This window comes from Microtus oregoni, unplaced genomic scaffold (assembly GCF_018167655.1).
Source record: "Microtus oregoni isolate MIOR12 unplaced genomic scaffold, Mior012 000001F_ref0000356, whole genome shotgun sequence".
Classification (NCBI taxonomy): Eukaryota; Metazoa; Chordata; class Mammalia; order Rodentia; family Cricetidae; genus Microtus; species Microtus oregoni.
The window spans coordinates 7002529-7018560 of record NW_024543060.1 but is presented as its reverse complement, the minus strand read 5'-3'; the positions used below and the strand labels follow the sequence as shown (position 1 = coordinate 7018560).

General features: G+C 43.8%; 1 protein-coding gene across 2 annotated transcripts in view; it reads right to left on the bottom strand.

Moving 5' to 3' along the window:
* Positions 1–834: 834 nt before the first annotated feature.
* The window catches only part of Ebf2 (EBF transcription factor 2), a 196395-nt gene continuing 181197 nt past the window's right edge, over positions 835–16032 (bottom strand). For both annotated transcript variants that reach the window (XM_041667848.1, XM_041667855.1), the window contains 2 exons: positions 6927–7094; positions 835–3561 (listed from right to left, as the gene is read on the bottom strand). In XM_041667848.1, the coding sequence (XP_041523782.1) occupies positions 3530–3561; positions 6927–7094 (200 nt within the window). In that variant the 3' untranslated portion in view covers positions 835–3529. The remainder of the gene's footprint in view (positions 3562–6926; positions 7095–16032) is intronic.

The following is a 16032-nucleotide window of genomic DNA, read 5'->3' as shown; positions in this document are numbered from 1 at the left end:
ATCCCCAATTTTCACTGGACTGAGGGGCACAAGGCTACATGATGGTCCCATTGCTAGCCATTCTTTTGCCTACAGCCAGAGTAAATTTTATGCCCTGCCTGTCTCTTTCCTCAGTGCTTGAGAGACAGAGCTGAAGTCCTTGAGATGCAGGTGATAAATGACCTAAAGGCACACCCAAACACTGAAATTCCTCATCTTCAAAGATGGTGAATTTGAGTATGCTGGGTTTCTTTGCTCCTTGCTTCCATTGCCAGGCGGGAGAACCGGGATTTACCATCAAGATCCATTAAGAAGTCACTGCCGAGTTACCAAGCCTCTGTAAGGCCAGCAGCCCTCCTGTCTCTCTGTGTGACTATCCTTTGACTGTTTCCTTCCAGGGAAATGGGTCATGGTCCTTTCCTGTGATTTAAGGGTAGGCATTGAGTTTGGTACCTCCAGTTCTTCACCCAGTGTCTAACGTGTCAATCATTCGGTAGATGGTTTTACCCCACAGTAGACTACGAACCTCAAGACTTCCATGTACCCAGAGCATCCAACAGAGCAAATGGAATCCCGTGAGTCAGGGGAGGGTTCTGAAAGAATTTGGTTTATGAACATAAGACAAATATATGCAGAGAATTGGCCTAACATCATTTCTAATTAATCACCTTGATATCATACTTTCATTTATGCAAAAGTTTTGGTAAGTTGTCCTTAACCAGATGAAAAGTTGGGTGACCAGAACCCAAAGTAAAACCCCCCAAATCAAGAACAGCTCCCAAACTGAATTTCTCCCTCAAAAAAAGGCAAAGGTTATTTTTACAGTACAAAAATTTTATTTTTTTGTTAGGATAATTTAAAGTTTAAAACTGAAGTAGACATATTCATTTTACAAACAAGATATTCTTTCATAAGGAAGACCATTAAAAACAGTAAACAAAAAAAGCTGTCTTTACAAAAAGCTCTGCATAGCAACTTTATACTGTATGTAACTGACAAAGCAAAAAAACCAACAAAACTATACAGTTTGGAAATGAGACCTTACTGTACAAAAGGTAAAGATAATGGTTTTTAACCATGCATGTTGAAATGTGCAAAGAAAAACTGGAAAGAATTTCGATGCCGTAACAAAAGAAATGAGATAAATAATGCAGTCAATTGTCCATTTAAATGAAAAATCTTACACGGTTCCTCTCCAAAAATAGAACAGAATTCTGTCATTACCTATAGAGATACTTGTCTGCCAAGTGGCACAAAAATAACCTGGGAGCAGAATCATTTAATAGCAATGACTAAAGAGGACAGAGTGGCTTCGTTTTTTAAGTTATTAGTACACTAAAAATAATCCTTACACACGTTTGTACAATTAAATAGGTCTGTGGCTGCCGAGGTCCTAGTGAATGGTCAAAGATGTCCGGTATTTAGCTACACACAGTCTTCGGTGTAAAACTACCGACAGACTCTACGATCATTCTGAAGACAGTACTGCACTAATCTTCATGCAAGAGAAAGATTCACAGGTTCTAAAAGCTATTGCTACTTAAGAAAAAAAGAAATGTCCTTATGTTGGATTGGCTCAAATCCAGGTCTAAACATGCTTAATTTTGCTCGGCCTCCATTTTGGGATGGTAAGGTTCGTAGTCCACGCATTCTTTCCCAAGTACCGGGTTGTTAGCCAGGGCGGTTGTTCTCATGCATTTCCGTATACTTTGGTGCTGGAAGCCCTGACTATGAAGGACTGTCAGCAGTAGTTATGAGCATGCCGGGTTTCAAAAATTGTGGATTCTCATGTGCTAGGGGGAAAAGAGTTCTATTGGGCGATTCCAGAGCAAACTAAAGGCAACTCAGACAGCCGAGGGTTGGGTAAGTGAGAGCGTGTGCCAATGGGCATTGAGAGAGTCATCTAAAATTGGCTCAGAAGCAAGAAAGATGTTTTCTCCATGAAAACTGTATCAATTTCCAATGCCAGAAGCCTAACCAAGAACCTCGAGCTAAATCTGTGGAAACAAGGCGAAGACACCTGACCCGGGAAATCATGACATCCTATTGTCAAGCCACGCAAGTCTGAATGCATCTCTGGGACCAAACACATCTTGAAGGCTCTGCTGTGGTTAGCAACTACTGCAGGGTTTCCCCTCCTAAGAACTAGGTAGGCAGCACAGGGCTCCCAGGGCAGGCTGCTCAGAACACAGCTACCACTAATCTCCCAATCTCCAAAGAATCCCAGTGTCCATATCTTTGGGTAGAAGGACAGAAGCTTGAGGATTTTTGAGTACTCTCTTCTACACCCTTTCCCCACTCCTCCCAGATACAAGTTTTTCCGAGGGACTTTAATCACACAAAAGGAAGACTCTGCATAGAAAGGAAACAGTCGAAGACTTACCCCAACCTCTATCTGCAAAGTTCTGTGGAGCTTCCTGCCTACATGCCTAAACTGGGCACCAGAAGAGAAAGGACCATACAGCTCTGTCAAGGAGAAGTTCTACCACAGAGCCCATGGACAGTCGCGTGGCTTTGACCCTTCTCAGAGGCAGTTCTTATCTAGGGAAAGATGGTAACACAGGCATGCCCTGCATCACTCAGGAAAGAATGTAGTTTTGAAAACGCCACACCAAGGGTGGACACCACAACCGATCTGCGAACTCTTTAGAAAGCGAGTCTGGGAACGAAGGGACGGGTTGGAGCATTTGCGGGCCAGCATTTCTCTGAGTCTGGCTTTGCGGCAGATTGCTCTGTGGGAATCAGCACAAGATACAGCGTTCTTGTGCATGGGTCAATAAAATGATGGAAAAAGAGGGATGTGGGATAAGAATCTAATAAGCAACTGTAATAACCACACACCGTTAAAACTCGTCACTACCTGTCTGTGTCGATTTCATTTTACATCAGGAAGAGAGATTCCTCTCTTCTAAAAAAAAAAGAAAAAGGTTTTAATTTCTACTTCTACTTACAATAAGTTACACGTTTATTTATTTAAATAACTGTAAAACATTTTAAATTTTTTTCCCTTTTTTTTTTTTTAAAGAGCTTAAGGTATAAGCAAACACACATACAACATTTCCTCATTCAATTCAGGTTTCATTTTTAAGAAAGTCTCCCATGCTGGTACCCTGTTTTGTTCAATTTTTTTTTCTGCATAAACTAAACTGGTATCAGAAAGGATTCATAGAAAATAGAAACTTTCAACTTTTTTTCCTACAAAGAAAAACAAATAGTATCCAAAATATTAAGCATGAATGTTTGCCAATGTTTTTCTTAAATATTTTACAAACATAGGAAGGTGGTTTTCGTAATGTTCATAACAAAGAATTGCGTTTCTGCTCTTAGCACTGACCACGCCAATGATGTCTTTCTGCCCTTGCTTGTGTAGTTACCGTCAGTGCTTCGTGAGGAATATGAGACCAAGATGGCGGCTCCTTGCCTTCCCAAATCTGTCCAACGTGGCTACTCAGGGGCGCAACTCTCCCCAGGGAGCTCAGAGTGCTTCCTTCATAATTGGTCCATGGGAATAAGTAGTTTTGTGCTATGAGAAAGCAGTTCTTCCTCTTCTTTACATTGGGGGTACAACAAGTCCCGTCATGGCTGCAGGGAAAGAGCGGCACAGGATTAAAACATCAAGACTTTTTGTGGAAAAGCTGATGGGGGAGGAGGGCAGGTGTGGGAGCAAGAGAGTCTAATACAGCCCAGGGAACTGGTGAGCAGTACATCCGTGAGTGGGTTTTCTCCAGGACGGAGCTAACAGAAGCTTCAGTGCTGGTGACCTACATCAGGTCCCCATGTTCATTTGGCAAGCCCTTTGTCATTTTTGTCTATTAAGGGGTCATCTTGGGACAACAGAAGTAAACATACAAACTAAATAGCAAAGACTTGTCCCATATCACCAGGTGGAGCCAGAAGGGAAATAAATGCTGAGCCTATTGGCTTTTTAGGCATTGGTTATAACAAATCAGGGGTTCTCTCCACCCTAAGTGTCTTTGTGAACATTCTCCCCTAAATTAGAACCATTCTTATTTAGCGCTCACTGATGGTGTGTGGAGATAGTCACCTAGAAATGCTGGTCTTTGAAAAAGACTTCATTTCGTTACTAGTTTGGGAGTTCACCCAGTCCCAACTACCCACACCCTATCTAAATACATCATCCACTGCCTCCTCCATCTACTGAAGAGGATGTGGATGTGTCTGGGGAACATCAAGTCCAATGTTTTTCCCTCTGTGTAGGGAATGAATAAAGTAGGGGATCATAGAGCAAAGCACACCCCTCTATCCTTGCTGTGCTGTAACAAGCCCAGAGGACTTTTACAGGCGTGGAAAGTGACAAGTTCCCTTGTATCCAAACTTTCAAACGTCTCTGGCATTTGGTTCCTGGATTTTTCTTGTCTATATTGCATGGATGCAAACAACGACTCATACAAGTATCTTTCCAAGGAAATAGCCAAAATTCTGGCCATTCATGCTCTCTCCAACCCCATCTCTTTCTCTCCCCTTCCTGTCTTCTCCTCCCCTCCCCTCCCCCTCCTTTCCTACCCCAGCTAGTTCTCTCGGGCAAAATTGTCAGCTGTCTGTTTCCCTGCCCATACAGCCTTTATTGAATGTTTGTGAGATCTGGATTAAGGTCTTACACAGCTAGCAAAGCCTTAATTATTTTTGCCTGTATTACTATATATTGAATCGATGTAAGTTTTCAATAAAGGCAGTTCAATTCTGGACATTCCCTGATGACTTGGATATATAACAACTGCTGTAATTATCTAGGAGTGTAGGAAGCATGTGTGTGTGTGTGTGTGTGTGTGTGTGTGTGTGTGTGTGTGTTTCTGGAGGGAGCTAGAAAATGAATCAGACACGCAGCATATAATATCACCTTGACAATCTATATTCATCAACTGTAAATGCCTCGTGAGTAAGGCAGAGGGTGGGACAGAAAAATGCTCTAAGCATAGTGTTTGGGGGCTAGAAGCCTGACTCCCACTCCTCCTCTCTTGTTCCCTATTGCACCCCCGTGCTCTCCAGCTCTTCCTTTCATATGGATTGCAGAGGCCCAAAGGCTCAGAACAGCAGACTTCATTCATGCCCTTTTGCCTGATCCGCCCAACACTAGATGGGTTGGAATTCTGCTAGATAGTGACCTTGACTTTGTACTTAGTGAAACCATCAGGGAGGAGGGGCATTTTCATCGGTGACTTTCATGGTGGATAGATGCTTATTCATACTTTGTCCAGGTCCTTCTCACCTTGGGTGTTTCACAGAAAAGCAATGCCCTCCCTCTGTCCCGGTGGTAAAGTAGATACGAGTGAAGGGTGGGCAAAGAGCAGAAGTCCACCAGAACCGTCCCCGGAGAGACAGTGTGCTGTCAGAGCACAAGGTCTAGGGCCCGAGTGCCTGGATTCAAGCCATCAGTCGCTTGCTGTGTGGCCTCAAATCAGCGGTTCGGCTAAATCAGGAGAATGGGCTGATCTGAAGAGAATATGTATGCTGAGCATCGGGGTAGAGCCTTGTCTACAGGGCACATTTCAGGGAGTATGGTCTACACTACGGATCATGAAGCTGGAGCCTCAATTTCCTCACTCTATTCCCCTTTCAGCTTAGCGTTGATGAATGAATGAAGACAGGGAACTTGAGGGGCAGAGACATTTTCACCAGCAGGGTATGAGGAGGGGGACGCATCAGACAGGGCCCCCATGGTCTTTATTTCCCAGGATGCAAACACGGCCCTCGTGGAGAAAGTTCTAATCCTGCTCTGAGTGACAAGATGGAGCCTGGGGGGTGTTTGATGAGAGACAGGGTGGGTGGAGACACTCAGTTACAAGCTGTGCTGCTCCTCTACGGCTTAGACATCTGGATGAAAAAAAAGTTCCATCCAATGTACAGATGTTTCCAACTACCCACATGTTGGGTGGCATGGACTTCCACAGCCCAGCTTCTTGGGAGGAATGTTCCGTAGCTGTTCTGAGAGCTGGGTTTCCAGTAATGGCTTTGACAGTTTCTCTGTCATCTCTGTCAAAATGTCACAGTCCCTAGGGCTGGAAACCCAACATGCCTTTCAAGTTCCCTCAGCTACCCCTCATGGGTAACCCCTGAAGATTTGGAACACATACGCTTTCAGCAAGCCACCGAGAGCTGGGGTCCCCAGAAGGGCACAGCCCATCCCAGGTCCCCACAAAGCTCTGCTGACCAACGCTGCCTGTCGTAAATGTTTCCATGTCAAGACATGAGAATCAGCCAAAAATAATGCGGGTCACCAGTGAGCCGCGGTGCTCAGCAGGTTCCAATTTGCTCTCTTGCCATCAGCTGCCTCCCATTCTCAGCGGGATGATTAGATTCTCATGTACTCATCACATTTGTGTTACGTCATGTCATATTACATCTTAGGACGTTGCTCAAAAGTGGCTTTGACGGGCGATATTAATTTTTTGTTCTTAGAAACAGTATGGCTTTTTTCCCCCTCTTCCTTCCCTACTTCACCCCTTGATCAGGCACCTGCTATCAATTTGGCCGGCACATAGCCAGAGTTTTTGCTCCTGATGGATCCTTCCACATGTGCCATGGGAACGAACATGAAGGACAGATGGTAAAGCCAGCTAGATAAGAAATAACCACAAGGCACCTGAAAGAGCCAACAGGCACCTTCCAGAAACAGTGAATGGCCCTATGGAAAGCACAATCCTGGGCTGCCCAGGTGTTTCTGGGTTGAACATGTGGTTCTGCCACCACTAACTCCATGTCCTGCAGATGCTTGGCTTGGCATCATTCACCCCCATACTAGCCCAGGACTAGGGGAAGCGTCAGACCAGCGTCCCTGCCTGCCATCCATGTCCCACCATGAAAGTTCCAGAAATTCTGTAGGCAAGTGCTCAGAGCTAGAGAGCAAAGCTGGGATGCTTGCCCTTCCTTTGCCTGCCCCAGGACACTGGGTCACATGCACCCCTAAAGCGGCCGGTCCCTTCTCTTACCTCTGAATCCATTCCCATTGCCACTGGAGCAGGCGGGCGAAGGCGAGCCTTGGGGCCTGATGACAGGGGCAAAGGCACTCTTCTGCTTGACAGCAGGAAAAACTGAAGAGGAAAACGGGAGGATGGAGGACGTGCTGGAGGATCCGACGGTGGGGCTTGAGGACATGACTGGAAGCAAAGGCGTGACAGTCTTTAGGAGGGGGCTCACCGAGAAACCTTTTTTTTTTTTCTCAACATACACATTCTTCGCAATTTGCTTGAGAAATTATTAACTCCCGGGTATTGGTCCAAGTACCAGTGATTAAAAACAACAGACTTGAGGGACCTTCATACCTATTTCCATAGTGGCTGGGTCAATTTACTTTTCATGCCGGTCCTTTCCCTCCACATCCTTGCCAGCATCCGCTATTGCTACTTTCTTTGCAATAACCATTCTGACTGGGATGAGAAAGACTCTCAGTATTGTTCTAATTTGCTTACAGCTAAGGTAGTGGAATTTTTTTTCACAAGTATGGCATGCCCATTCATACCTCTTTAGAGAATGATCCTGTGCCCCATCAGTCCATTTTCTGATTGGCCTATCAGAGACCATCGTGTTAGGCAAAATAAGTCAGATGCAGAGAGACGATAGCGTGTGTTTTCTCAGATGTAGTACCTACAGTTCTTTAGAGCTACGTAAAGTCATTGTATGCATGCATGTATATGTATATAAGCATAGATATGACGCTGAAGCAGGAGTCTGAAAGTGAATACTTCATAATATATATATATATATATATATATATATATATATATATATATATAATATGCCAATAAGATGAAAGAGAGAAATCAGAAAAAAATGTCAAATGCAATAATATTCTTCCCCCACCTAGGTGGAATAGACACATAAACAGCGACTGTGGCAATGATCCCATTGGAGGAAAGGAAGACCATGTGAGAAGACAGAATGCTCTTCCCACAGCGAGTCCAGGAAGGCAGGCATCAAGGCAGGGAGCCTATGCAGAGTGGGAAGCTTCCTTTTACACTGAAAAGAAGCCCTATCTGGAACTGTGCGCAGCCTGGCAACTCCCATGCCCTAGAGGTTTGATGCACACGGCCAAGAGCACATGATTGCCCTCTCTGTGAGCTACTTCTTCACTCTGTACAGGAGCTGATTAACATTCAGAAGATCACCTCCCTCTCTGGACTTGCAGTGCGCTTGGGAAATAAAGCTGAAAGTCAGCCTCCCCTGACATAATGCTCAGAGAAGAACCACCAATATTAACAATATTAACATTAAATAATGACTTAAGAGGAGCCAAAGGCTAAGGGTGGTCATTTCCAAGAAAAATAAAGGCGGTTTAAAGAGCAAAGGGCCCCACCTCCTCATGGCACGTACTCCACCAAGTTACATCAGAGAGGAAAGCTTATGAATTGTGACTAAGCTTGCTCAGAAAGAGCAAGTGAGATGCGGGGAAACAGCACCAACAACTAAATTCAAGGTGAATTGAAGGTCAGAAGCTTTGGTACCCTAAGGTAGACACTACCCCGTCTCCCCTGCATCTCAATTGTGCCTATAGCAATCACAGGCAGTATGTACAACATGATACCTTTCTTCTTAAAGATTTGTTTTATTACTTTTACTCATGTGTGGGAATATGCACATGTGTGCAGGTATCCAAGGAGTCCAGAAGAGGACACTGGATCCCCTGGAACTGGTGTTGCAACTGTGAACTGCTCCGTATGGGTGCTGGGAACCAAACCTGGGTCCTCTGCAAGAGCAGTGGGTGCTCTTAACCACTGAGCCATCTCTCCAGCCCCCAGTATGTCAACTTTAGAGCAAAATCATAAGTCAAAGTTATAATAAGAAAAAGAAAAGAAGGGAGAGCTTCTCTCTAAGGAATACTTATGCTTAGGCAATATGATTTAAAAAGCTATGGAGAAAGACACACCCAAATACATCTCTGCCATCTTTGCAAACACAAGTAAAAAGGATGTTGGAAAGGAGAGCAGAATTCCATGTCACGGTGAGAAATTGGACCACTTCACTGTACTAGATAAGATGAAGGGCTCATCACTGAGAACAAATCTTGTTTGTGCTTCCAATCTTAATATCCTCTTCCAGCCTTGGCTTTAGCATCAATAAATGATAAAGCAATATAAGAATGTCCCCTTCGCCAGGCGGTGGTGGCACACGCCTTTAATCCCAGCACTCGGGAGGCAGAGGCAGGCGGATTTCTGTGAGTTCGAGGCCAGCCTGGTCTACAAGAGCTAGTTCCAGGACAGGAACCAAAAAGCTACGGAGAAACCCTGTCTCGAAAATAAAAAAAAAAAAAAAAGAAGAAGAATGTCCCCTTCCCTTAATATCAGATTTAGAGGCCAAAGAAAGGCTGAGAGTAAGGAGACTCTGGTTGACCATAGTCTAACCCCTGCAACATTAAATCCTCAACTTAGACTCCAAAAAGACACCTTAGCTTCTGTTGTTGTAATAGCCTCACTCAAGCATGGTAACAGAGAAGGCTCTTCTAAAAAAAATATGATATGGTTATTAACTCAGAGAATTTCATAGATGCATATAGCATATCTTGATTATTTACTCCTTGCTCCATACTCTAACTCCCTAGATCCCCCTTGACCTCAACAATCCCTTTAAACATCATGTTTTTTTTTTAAAAAAAAAAAATCTACCAAGTCCAATTTGTGCTGCTCACATACTCATGGATGGGGGTCTACCAACTAAATAGTAGTCCACTTATCAGGGGTCACACCTCAGTGAAAACTGACTGTCCCTTCCCCAGAAGCCCTCAACTGTCAATAACTCCTCAGCTAGAGGTGGGGGATGATGATTCCACTCCCTGGTGGAATGCTGACTGCCTTGCTCTTGTGCAAGAGATTAGAGAAGGTTCTCCAAGTGTAAGCAGAATCTATATATGTTCATACATATAATATGTACACACACATGCACACACAAATATACACATGTACATACATACCCACATGTGTTCATGCACACACACATGCACACTCAAATGCACATATGCACACACATATAAAACGCGTACACACAAATGCACACATGTACACACACACACACACACACATGCCATTCCATTTATGTCATTCTAACAAACACTCTTCCTAACATGCTGACTCAGCCTACAGTATGTCTCAAGTCGCGGCAGCTTTTTAGGAGAAGCCACCAAGTGACACAAAAGAGCTGTGGTACAGTTGACAAGTGCAAACCCTTGTGAAGGCATTTCTCAAAAATTCTGTGGAAATGACAAATGACACCCAACATAAATTAGAGCTCAAAACATTGAAAGTCTTAAATTCTGTGCATCTCAGCCAACATAACTTCTAACTTTATATAGTTCAATAACCATGCTATTAGAAAGTTTTGTTGGCAAGAAGAGCACTGATGTTAGACATTAAAAGATGTGGCAAATACAAACCTGTATTATACTCCCAAACAGGTAGACAAAGAGTTGGGAGGAAGCAAGGTCCAGAAATGGACATGGTTAGAGATGAGACCTAAGGTTTAGAAAGAAGGTAGCACCTGCCATGTTGTTGGGAACTGGTGCAAAAACTCAGTCACTAGCCAGTGCGATATTAAATCTATAAAATTTAGAGTTCTTCCTTGGGTTTCGTGTGATAGCAAATCTAATTAGATACGAAGCTGTTTGCAAAACTAAATCTGTAAGAGAGGCAGCAGAGGCCTCAAAGGTTATGTGACCTACACAGCGCTCTGACCCACCAACTCACAGCAGACGAGAGAGAGTTGACGCACAGTGGAAAAGCTTCTGTGGCTCTCATATGCGCGAGAAGCAAATGTCAAATCAAGAACAAAGTTTGCAATGCGCATTTAGCGGTGCTGTGCCCTTGATAGCTAATGTGTTGCTTGCTGTAAGTTAATTAGGAACAGAAAAAAATAGAAACTAGGGAAAGAACACAAATGAATAGGGCGGAGAGACCTGAACAGGAGTATACTCCAATGGAAGAATTAGAAAACAGTAACATCAATGGTAACAAAATGCTATTTTTCATTTACTAAATGGATAAAAACTAAGAAAGGACCAACAGGCAAGGGAGCTCATGCAGGCTCTTTCCCGAGGAGAGAGTTAGTCCCTCCAGAGGGACTTTGGCAATACATAGAGTGTGTTCAAATATTCATATCATCTGACCCACTAATTTAATCTCTAGAAATCAATCTCAAAGGGCTGGTCACAAATGTGCCAAAAAGAAGAAAATTCAAGGACTTTTTACAGCAATAAGAAGTTGGAAATACATGACCCATAGTAGGGTAAAACATTTTAAGCCCATACAATAAAATCTTGAACATTTAGACTAATATTTGAGAAGAATATTTAGCAATGCTGGAATACCCCGGATGAGCAGAGCAGATTATACAACAATACATACATCAATATAATCAACCCAACTTCTACTTAAAGAAAAAAGTATAGGAAGCAAAGCGTGAAGAGATGTGATCAACATTTGACCTGTGGTATCTCTGACAAAACTGTGAGCATTTTCAAATGTGTCCCTTCCATTTGTTATACTTTAAGAACTTTCTATGATGAACATATATGACTTGTGATATAGGAGAAATTAAAGCTACTAATATTTAAAAAATGGGAAAATATCCTTTTGGGGGAGGCAGGTAAGAAATAAGAGGATCACTAACAAAAGGTCCACTGTCCTCTTAACAGCCTGGAAACAAAATTCTCTGATAATTCATCTGATAAAAGAAAAGCAGAATAATTGTCCTAGTCAATTTTGGTTTTGTTTTTATCATCTTGACAGCAGTAGAGTCATTTGGGAAGACAGACCCTCAGTTGAGAAGACACTCCCATCAGATTGGCCTGTGGGCCAGTTTGTGGGTCATCTTCTTGATTAATGATGGACGTGGGAGGGCCCAGACAATTGAAGCTATGCTGCCACTGTACCGATGCCTTGGATTTTATGATGAAGTAGGTTAAGAGGAGCAAGTCAATAAGCAGTATCCTTCATGGCCTCTGCCTCGGTTCCTGCCTCCACGGTTCCTGGCCTGACCTCCCTCAGAGAGGAAGTGTGACCTGAGAGCTTTAAAATGAAGTCTTTCTCCCCCAAGCTGCCTTTGGTCACAGTGTTTCATCACAGCAATAGAAACACTGAGATACTGATAAAGTCTCAAATTCCTGTGAAAAGCAGGATGCTGATAATTTTGTGAGAGAAGAGGAGAGGGAGAGGAAAAGATGAAGGAGAGAGAGAAAGGGAGAATGAGAGGGAGAGGGAGGTAAAGAGAGACAGAGACAACTGTAATGTATGTACTCATGTACATGGAGAAGTGCATGTCTATGCATACATGGGACCAGATAATGATATCTTTCCTCTTGCTCTATCTCTCTCTACGTCAATCCCTTGAGACAATTCTTCCACTGAACCTGAAGCTAAGTGGGTAGTGGGTAGTAAGAAAGCCCCAGAGATCTTCCTCCTGTCTCTATCTGACCTTCCTCAAAGTATTAGGGTTATAGACACACTACCATAGGCAGTTTTATTTTTTGTTTTTTGTTTTTTTTTTTTTACTAGATTCCGGGGATTTGAACTCAGGTCTCCATGCTAGCAAAGCAAGCACTCTTACCTGCTACGCCAGATCCCCAGCCCCAGTAATGACTTTTTAAGGCACATATTACTCCTAATTCCTCTTCTCCAGTCTCAGGACTTTAGTTTGGATCGCCAAAGGGCTTCCTGGAGCCTGGTGTTCCATCTATGGCGCTAGTCATCTGTCTGCCTTCCTTCCATCCTCCTTTTGTGTGCCTTCCTGCGTGTTCCCAGTCACAGTATCCAAAGTGTTTCTGTCATGAGCACACGGCTGTAGTTTCAAAGTTAATGGTTGCTGGGCTGAGGATCTCATTCAGTCGAAGCGCATTTGCCTAGCAGGCACTAGGCCCCGGGTTTGACCCCACAGTACTGCCAAAACCAAACAAAATCCAGTGGTTTTACCTGCACAGGCACGGCATGTCATCCCTTTCTTTTGGGGGGGGCCTATACAAGCTTTTTCAAAACATCGAGAGGCAGAATTCTATTATAGAATTTTTTTTCTTTACTAAAGAAATTCAATTAAGACACATCAAGCTGTTGCGCTTACTTTTCTCAAGGAAGGAGTCTTCTCTCTTTCAAAAACTATTTCCCTATGTTTGGCATTTTCCATAAGAGTCATTTGATGCTTTATAATAGAAAATGTCTTCTTATTTACTTCTGAAAATACAAAAATACCAAAGCCTGGGGCATGGTCTAGGGCTGCAGTGAAGCAGGCTGGATTCCTGCCTGGATGGATTCCGTCCCATCCTTTGGGTTGGCTCGATGGTTATACTGCTTGGAAGACATGGTCCCCATGGGGGTTGCAGGCTTGTTGAGTAGCCCATGTTTGGGGACAGTGAAGTACACCGTTTTGGGAAAGCTGATTACAGACTTCCAACGGGGAATGTCTCTGGACACCTTTCCGTGTGAGGCTAGAGGCCAAAGCAAAGGCAAGCATGCCTGGCTGAGAAATCTCCATGACCCTGGGAGTTAAGGAAAAATCACTTTTCTTCTTACAAGGATTGATTGGCCAGCTTAACCCCTGCTGGGACTCACAGACCCTCCCTTGCATCCTCATCCAGCCAAGGCAGTTGCTGGCACTGGAGGGGTCTGTCAGCATCTCATTAGAACCCCCTATTGTCAGGGGCTTAGCATCCAGGCATAAAAAAAAACTCACGCCGAGCTAGAACTTGGCACACATGGCCACCGCCAGGAAGTGAAGTTTCTGTGTAAGATTGGGAAAACATCTGTTTGGCCGTTTTGGGTTTTTTTTTTGTTTTGTTTTGTTTTGTTTTTTGGTTTTTTTTTGAAGGCGTGTGAGAGCTAACGCAGGGAAGATGCCGGGCTCTGTGTTGGCTGGGATGCAAGGCAAACTTGACACAGAGAGAGCGAGTGTTGCCTCTGTTGCTGTTTTAACGTCTCTGGCAAGTGCCCTATGGCATGGTCCAGTCACATCAGGCTCATTAGAAAAATGGAAAAAAAAAGTGAAAAAAAAAACCCGCATAGGGTTGTGTTTTCAGACATAAGCAATTGAACTGACGAAATCTTTTCCCCTGGGCTGTAAAGAATATTTCCCAGAGAAGTGAAGACCTTGCTGGTTAGAAATATAGGTCAGGTGTTATCGTAATGAACTCCACTGGGGATGTGGGATTTTACAACAGGCGAATCTGATTGTAACGAAGGCGCCATTTGGAATCCCATTCACACTCTGCAATTCCCTCAGACTCTCCCTCCGAAGCTCAAGGTGCAAGCGGTCACTTTCTGGACTGCTGGGGTGATGGGGGTATCCCCTGAGGGCTCCTCCCCATTGGGCAGGACACCATCCTGCCTTCCTATTTGAATGGCTGACTTAAAGATATGGGGTGTAATAACCGCCTTTCTGAAGTCACTTGACGGAGTGGGCAGAATGTGGTAGTCCTTGATAAATTATCCCATAAGAAACATGAGGCAAATAATACCCAACTGAACACCTGCCACGCACATGCCGCTAACTCCATAGGACGCACTACGAAGTGCACGTATTAGAAACTATTTAAAATCTACAAAACAACTGCTTCATAGGCTCAACCTTGTATATACACAAGCACCTGACCGTACCATGAGAAATTGCCATTTCTAAATATCAAAAACGACCAGATGGTAGCTGGCAAGGTGGCTTCTTAGGTAAAGGGGACTGATGCCCTGAAAGGGGAGAACCAACTCTTGAAACCTGTCCTCTGATCTCATACATGTGTCATGGCATTCATATGTGTGTGTGTGTGTGTGTGTGTGTGTGTGTGTGTGTGCGTGCGCGCGCGCTCGCATACATACTCACAAATAAGTAAAATAAATTTAATAAAATAATTTAAGGAATGCAGATGAAAATAATTCTGTCTGCTTCAGCCTAAGGATATTGTAAGTGGTCTCAATATTTCATATTATTGAATAATTTTAAAGCCCAGCATTGGGAGTCTGGTGCCAGGTGTTGTGGTCCCATCTGATCCTTTTACCTACTACGACTCTTGGAGCTGGTCATTGATCAATTCCTCAACTCTTAAAAGAGAAAGTGGCGATAATAACCATTGCTATTATTCATGCCAAAAAGTGGTCGAGGGGCTCAGCCTGGGCTCGACATTGTTCTTTAGCCTGAAGAGAGGAACAGGTGAATTCACTGTCATTATTACTGCCTAGCTCTGTTTATGTGGTGTCCCTCTCCAGTGCCATCACACAATTGTGGGTCTGTTAAAGGGAGAGCCTTGTCGTCACACAAGGTATCTCCTTCATGACCATGTGTGTGACAAACCTCCCCTGGTCGCGGCGGCTAAACTGTCCCCATGCCTTTTGAGTTCCCTAATCAGGTCATAAACAGATAGGCATGGCACAGGAAACTCTAGCTGCAGTAGCATTTTGTTAGCTGAGGAACAACAGCTCTTCCCATAGAATGGCACCAGTGCCCATCCTTATGTTAATCCAGTTATTCTAAATACACTTTTTTCTCCCTTGCCTTGCTTTCCCATTAGTTCCCATATTATACATTCATACAGCCCATTGGATTATTGTCATTCCACCACATGCTTTTGGAAAAAGAAAAGTTGTTTTTTTTAAGTAGAATAAAAACAAACCAATCAACGCCAACCTATTTCCATAAGCTGCTCTGCTTCAGTGAGTCTGGGCCATGTGACAAGAAACACGCACAGGACACGTGTTAGTTATACTAGAAGAAAGGGTCTGTGCTGCATTTGGTGGCTTGGTCCTGTGTCACCACCACACTGAGTAATATTGATTGTATTAAAAGCATAGCTCAGAAATCACTCTGGAAGATGTGGGCCCAGGAACCAAGGGTCAGAAGGCAGTGAGAAATAGCTTCCAATACATGCTGCTTGAGCTGTAACTGATAGAGCTGTGTGCTGTCCTTGACACGTCCTTGTTTCTGGCACGAGGGAGTCACTCTGGGTGAAGAGAGGACAGGCACAGGCCTTGTGACAACAGCCAATGTTTCAAGAGCGCTCTGCTCCATCACTTGGCTTCTCGGCATTGGCATGTCCCCTGGCCTCAAGTATTCCCTGAGTAGGTTTGAAAAACACAC